General features: G+C 50.9%; 1 protein-coding gene across 1 annotated transcript; it reads left to right on the plus strand.

Annotated features, from left to right (window-relative positions):
- Positions 1 to 2,946: 2,946 nt before the first annotated feature.
- Positions 2,947 to 6,227, plus strand: BHLHE22 (basic helix-loop-helix family member e22). The gene has a single exon (XM_069220256.1). The coding sequence runs from the start codon at positions 3,914 to 3,916 to the stop codon at positions 4,814 to 4,816; it is 903 nt and encodes a 300-aa protein (XP_069076357.1). The 5' UTR covers positions 2,947 to 3,913; the 3' UTR covers positions 4,817 to 6,227.
- The last annotated feature ends 729 nt before the right edge of the window (positions 6,228 to 6,956 follow it).

A 6,956-nucleotide genomic window follows, 5' to 3' on the forward strand; every position in this document is an offset into this window, starting at 1 on the left:
ATTTGCAGAGAGTCTGCTGGGCGAAGATGCCCTTGTTGCCGTCGGTGCCACTCCCTGGCCTGACAGTCGGCACTCCCTCTCCTGTGCACTTGTTGTTGTACTCTGCCCGTCGCAGCCTCTTCATGCGTCCACGTACCCGAACATACAACCGCTCACTCGGCGCCACTCAGAAACCGTTTTTGGCGGAACCTCATTTGTGAATCTGTTATGGAGTTTAATTGATTATTTCTCCGTTTTTCACTAATTCTCGGAGGAGAAATGTTACCATATGGTGAGTAGAGAATTAGAATTTCATCATATTAGAGCAAAATGTAATGAAAAGAGCCCAGCACCTGAGGCCGGCTCTGAACGGCGCAATTAAAATGGGAGCTGAGAATTCCCTTGCGCCTCCCTTCACCGCACAACCACACGTGACAACGAATCGGATTATTCTACCACACACGGATGTTTACTTACAATTTTGGGAAATATCGTTTTGCAGATGTCACAAGAATGGGACCCTGATGCTAAATACGCTGCGCAGTCTGGGTGCGCAGTAGAAACGCCCACAAGACCGTCCAGCCAACTTGGGCACTAGCTCTGCCGCCTTTCACCGTCAACTGTGGCCATGTCGGTGCCAACGAATCTGTTCATTGTCTCCTTTACAATACGACCTATTAATTTCTTCTGCGGCCTTACAAAAATTCGTACTGTTCAACTGGATGTCAAGTTATGCTCCGCATCATAACCGGAAACGAGCTGCGCGTCCTTTTTGAAAGTTGTGCCTCGTGTGGTTGTTCCACGGCAACTGAAGACCTCTGTAGTATTCAAGAGCAACAGTGATAATTCGATTCGTGCACACGCTCAGCCACACACATAATGAACCACACACACATTGGTACACGCACTTGTCCCGAGACACGATTGATTACTGTGGTTTATTATTATGCATTTAATGTAGCGCTGACCTGGCTTCAAGGGGCTGTAAACCTCCCCACATAGAGCGGTCTTATCATAGTAGGATCTTTTTCAACGCACAGTAGTGCCCCGGGTACCATTGGGAGCAGGTTACAGAAACCAGCAGGCAATGCTGAGCGAGTAAGTATGTTTACGAGCATAGCACATTGAATATTAAGTGAGGAATCATGAGATAAAGTGATCTTCCTAGTGCTTTCAACCAGCAAGTACTGCCCGGTACTGAATACCTGCACTTCTTTAATTTGAAAGGAAGAGAAACCGGCACTTTCAGCTCTGCTGCAAAACATTTAATGGGAGAGTAGGGGCACCTCTTCGAAGCAAATGCCTCTTCTGTATTTCCATTTAAAGCACTGGACCTTCCTTGGCTTACACGTGAACAGAGTAAAAGGTGTGTGCCCTTAGGTGTGGGGTACCGTGGGTCTTCGTCCTTCCTACCTTCCCCCAACTATTTGGCCCAGGGAAGAGAACTGTAGGTACCACAGGAAGAAAAATATGGATGCCACAAAGGGTGGACTTCCTGGTTCCCGCCCCAGGAGACTCTTGTGCGACCCCGGAAATGGTGGACAGGATTGTAGGGTGTGCCGGGGCAGGAAAATTTAGAGTGAGGCCATCTTGCCCTCCCTTTCTTTGGCGACCACCGCGACAGCAGAAGTGGGACCCTGTGCAGGAGCCACAGGAACACCTGCTTTAGAAGAAGCCCACCCACCTAGTTTCGGGGAAGATGGAGGGTTGATTTGGAGCTTTGAGGCAGGATTGTCACACACAACAAGAAATGATTCCCAATGACAGGTTCATTCTCCGTCAATTTCTTTCTGGGGCAGCACTGAGGTGACGATAATAATCTTCACCCGACAAGGACATTGGCATGGGCTCGGAGCGTGTGCCACACTTCATCACCGCAGGGTTGGTGCCCCTGGTCTCACAGCGTTGTATGCTCCAATTTTGCGGCGTGTTGTAGGGGGAATGAAGACAAAGGGTGGTGTCCAGTAGTCCAGGGATGGGGGACCACTCCTCAGGGATACAGGTGTTTTTACCTGTGTAGAATGAAGGGAATTTTTGACCTGAGTGCTGTGACATTCCCTCAGGAAATGTAAATAAATGCATGTTGCTTTTCTTAAGCAGATTTCCATTGTTATGTGTGTAGAGAAGGGCAACAACATTGTTATGCTGAAATATGGCAACTATGTTATCTGCCTACGAATGTAATGCTTAATTGTGTTACGTTTATGATGCTGAAACACAAACGTGGCCCAATATTTGGTGATTGTCTGATTTAGAAACCAAGTCGCTGATGGCAGCATAGTGAAGAGACCATGTTGCTGTTCTTATCCAGGGTGTGCACGATTCATTAATAGGAGTGTGTGAAATCCACTCTTATAATTCTGTCGTTTGTTAAAAAAATGTTATGTGTTGCGTGTTTTATGTATACCAGAAGGCCACTGAGGGGCCGGCGCCTTTTTCGCCCAGGGGACGTTTAACGGACACGCGCGCGCTGCCCACGTGAAGTTCACAGGCTGTAGGAAAGTTGCTGCAGTGCTCACTGCACAAAGTTAGAGACGAGTATGCTATGTGCGCCCACCCTCCAGCTGATACCCAAGGATGCCAAATGCACTAGAAAGTCTTAGGGTCGCTCTCCCGTTGCCTGGGGGCTGCAGGCGGTTCCCATGAGCCGTCCATGAAGGGGATAGTTCGGTGCGCGCTGAGGGGACCGAGGCGCACCCCAACGTCAGCTCTCGCTTTGAGCCTGCTCACCGAGCAGTGAAAGTCGCCACGCACATCAGGCGGAAGGAAGGCAGTTGTTGGGTTACTAACAGGACATGGCGTCTTGCAAACATATGGGCGAGCTGCGCCCACAGATGGCGGGCAGGAGTGTGGGGCAGGCGCCTCTCTATAAAGCCCTAGCCGCCGCCTGCCTGCAGCCGAGGCTGGGGGCCAGCAGCCAGCGCCGGTCGGGAGTGTTTGTTACCGCTCTAATCCTATTAATTAAAACGTTAACCTGATTGGGTAGAAAGCGGAGTCCCAACAGGCGAGCCTTCTCCATAATAACCTACTCAGAGAGATAATGATGTGAAAGGCTCCCCCGGCTGCTGACGGCTCCGGAAGCCTCTTGAAGGTGAATCCAAGCAAGATAAGCGCTGCTGCCTCGCCTCGGAGTACCTCGGCGCTTCACCGACGGCTGAGGGGGAGGGGAGAGGGGCAGAGCAGTACAAGAGGAAGAGCACAGTGAAGAGTACAAGAAGGGGCGCACGGGGGAGAGGGGCACCAGAACGAAGCACACACAAGAGGAGGAGCACACGCAAGAAGAGCACGCAGGAGGAACGTGCAGCAGAGGAGGAGCAGAATCGGAGGAGAAAGAGACCGGGAGCACATAAAATTATTCGAACGTGAAGCAAGAGAAAAGCAGAAGAACAAAATCAAAAAGAGCAATAGGAAAGAAGAATTAAGGATGTAAAGCAGAAAGAAAAGCACCGGAAAGGGAATAGAAAAAGAGTAGCGGTGAACAAGAGCTTAAAGAAAGGACTTACAGAACAAGAACTCAATAACTACACCAAGGCGGAGCAGAAAAAGAGCAATAATAAAAGGGGGCTTAAAAAGAAAAGAAGTCAAGAGAGAAAGGCACAACCAGAAGAGTGTCAGGAAGCACCGGCAGAAGAGTACAAGAAGGGGACACAACCAAAAGAGTGCAAGAAGGGAACACAAACAAAAGAGTGCAAGAGGAGGCACATCAACAAGAGTGCAAGAAGGAGGCACATCCAGAAGAGTACAAGAACGAGACACATCCAAAAAAGTGCAAGAAAGAGGCACACCCAGAAGATTGCAAGAAGGAGGCACAACCAAGAGTGCAAAAACGAGACGCACCCAGAAGAGCGCGAGAAGCGAAGACAAGCAGAGGAGTAGGAGAAGGGGCGCAGAGCCCTGACGCACGGGCGGGCTGGAGGTCGCCCTCTGTAGCACCATGGACAGGGGACTCTCGGCGGAAGACCTCTACCACCACCACAAGAGCCTGGCGGTGAAGCGCATGGAGTCCGCCTTCCGCTCGCCGCCCGGCCTGGACCTCAGCCTGCAGCGGGACGGCCGCTCGCCCAGCCTGGGCTGCTTCGACGCCACGGAGCCTTCCGAGCTGCTGCTGCCGCACCAGCAGCCGCCGCGCCCGGGGGGCAGCAGTGGGGAGGCGCTGGCCGCCGCCTCCCGCTGCCCGCAGTACGCTGAGAGCGCCAGCCGGAGCTCGGTGGCCGAGAGCAGCGGGGGAGAGGAGCAGAGTCCGGACGACGAGGACAGCGGCGGCGACGGGCGCTGCCAGCGGCTGCTGGGAGCAGAGGGCCGGCTGCTGTCCCCTGCGCCTGGCAGCGGTGCCCCGGGAAGCCTAGGCTCCGGAGGAGGGATGATGCTGCCCAACGCGGGCACCGGCGCCAAGAAGTCCAAAGAGCAGAAGGCGCTTCGGCTGAACATCAACGCGCGAGAGAGGCGGCGCATGCACGACCTGAACGACGCGCTGGACGAGCTGCGCTCCGTGATCCCCTACGCGCACAGTCCCTCCGTGCGCAAACTCTCCAAGATCGCCACTCTCCTGCTGGCCAAGAACTACATCCTGATGCAGGCGCAGGCTCTGGAAGAGATGCGCCGGCTGGTGGCCTACCTGAACCAGGGCCAGGCGCTGGGCGCTGCCGCCGCCGCCCTGCCCCCTTCGGCTGCTGCGGCCCTGCACCCAGCCCTGGGCGCCTACGAGCAGGCTGCGGCCGCGGCAGCGGGCTACCCCTTCACCACCGGCCTGCCGACCTCCGGGTCCTGCCCGGACAAGTGCGCCCTCTTCAGCAGCGTCTCGGCCAGCCTCTGCAAGCAGTGCACGGACAAGCCCTGAGGGGAGGGCACAGGGAACTGGCATCCGCTGGAGCGGCGCACAGACAGCGGGGCGGGGGGGGCACGGGATCTGGGCATGGGACCTGCAGGTGGAGGTACACCGTGACCAACAAGGGCTCGCAAACTGAGGGAAAGGCGTGGGTACTTAGTACTCAGAGAGACGCGCAGATATGTGTGTAACCGGACCAAGTCATGAGGGGCAGTGGGTTTAGTTTACAATGCGCAGATGTGCCAACATTTAGGTGCACCCTAACCCGAGACTTTCATGGCAGGAAGAGGGACTGAGAGGAAAAATAAAAACAAAAGTTTGAGGCGCGTTACAACATGCAGAGCCCGTGGCTCCACAAGTCAGTAGCCAATAGGAAAGAGCACACGCTGATAAGTCACCGTGGGCCGGTGCAGAACCACTCGCCGGGGTGGGAACTTTTTTACTTGAGTTTGACTGTGAACTAGACTGTGGTCTGCTGCTCAACCCACCCAAGCACAGCGCCCCTCGGTGCTAACCTCGGCCCAGGGAAGGCCGGACAGCCACAGGGACTTCTGCACAGACGCTTGTCTGCTCCCCTGCCAGCTTGAACTGAACTGCCACTACACCTCAGCGAAACACCGGGTTCGCGAATTTGTTTGTTTTTTATCTCCCCGAATGACGGACAGCACTTAGGGGAATCCTCTAGAAGGACTGTTTGGTTATTTATATGTCAAAAAACAAAACCGGGCTCAGTTGAATTGAGTGTCAGGATTTGTAGCTCGAGATAAGTACTGTATTTTAAGAGAAATCCGATAAAACATGCACTTGAAATTTGCTTTTTTGTTTCAGAATGAGGAGAAGCCGAGAAATAGACCCAACTAAAAACAAAAAAAGAAAGCTTAGCGAACATGATAACTTGTATTTTTTATTATCGCCCACCTTTGATCTGACGATACCGAACAAAGTTTTTGAAAGAGTGATTTAAAAAAAATAGAGTGGATGGAAGTTTGTTTTTTTAAGAAAGTATTTATGTGCACCGTGCTACTTTGAGTTTGCAATGATGTGTGTATGACAATGAAAATTATTTATTTGTATATGCCTTGGGGCTCCATGGAAAGAACAGTATTTATCAGGTCCAAGGACTACTGGTCTTGCGTGCATCTTTTTAACGCCTCGAACACACTCTATGTCTATTACTTTACACTGTGTGCCAAGTGTTTATTTGCCTACAAATTACACGGGGCTCGTGGCGCTTAAAGGTTTGCTTGGTTTGTGAAAGGTCGCCTGGATGAATCATTTCTGTATTTTAAATTGAGCTTTAATAAATTGCTTCAGTCCAAAAAAGTAGAGAAATTAGTTTATTATAACACTATCTAAATTCAATAATCTTTTTTCTAAAAATAAATGCAATTGACGCTAATTGCATGAAAATATTTTCCATTTGCCGCTGTTAAAAATTGTTTCGATTACATGACAGGAGACATTCTAAAACGATGTTCTGTTCATGTGTTTACATTTTTTGTCCAGTAAATGTATCTACACATTGGAGGGTGACATTTATGGGAACATTTAGATTAGCTTTTATGCATGCCAAAACGACACGTGCGTTTGGGGTTTCAACAACCTAATTTGTTCTGAGTTAAACTGTTTTCTATGAAAGTGCACTATATATTTTTATTATTGTTATTCTTTCACAAAAAGTAGAAAATGAACCTGGGGGCGCTTACCCCGAACGCCCTTTCAGTCAAGCTTTACAGAGGTAGCCCTTGCCTTTGCTACGTTTTAGTCTCTAGATCTCTGAAAGGGCCGAGCCCTGCACTTGCCCGTCATGCACAGATAATGCAGATTGAATCTGTCAGCTCCCAAGGCAGGGCTGGCCGTTGTGCCGCGGGTCGTGGATTTGTGGGGAGGAATGTCTGCTCCCACCGAGGCACCGCCGGCAGAGAGTGAGCGCCTGGGTGCGTGTTAGAAGGAAGTTTTCATTAAACAGGAGCTTGTTTTCAGCTAATATTGTTCTGGAATCATTGGAGAACATTATAGGCGGTATCCTGTTTTTTTAGTGGGGTGCATGGAATATTTAAACCACATTTTTACGACTCGCGTTGTGTTTAGTGCGTTTTTCGTATGTTGCACATTGACGCCTTTCATTTATCCGATTTAAAGTATAGAGAAA

This window comes from Pleurodeles waltl, chromosome 2_2 (assembly GCF_031143425.1).
Source record: "Pleurodeles waltl isolate 20211129_DDA chromosome 2_2, aPleWal1.hap1.20221129, whole genome shotgun sequence".
Taxonomy (NCBI): domain Eukaryota; kingdom Metazoa; phylum Chordata; class Amphibia; order Caudata; family Salamandridae; genus Pleurodeles; species Pleurodeles waltl.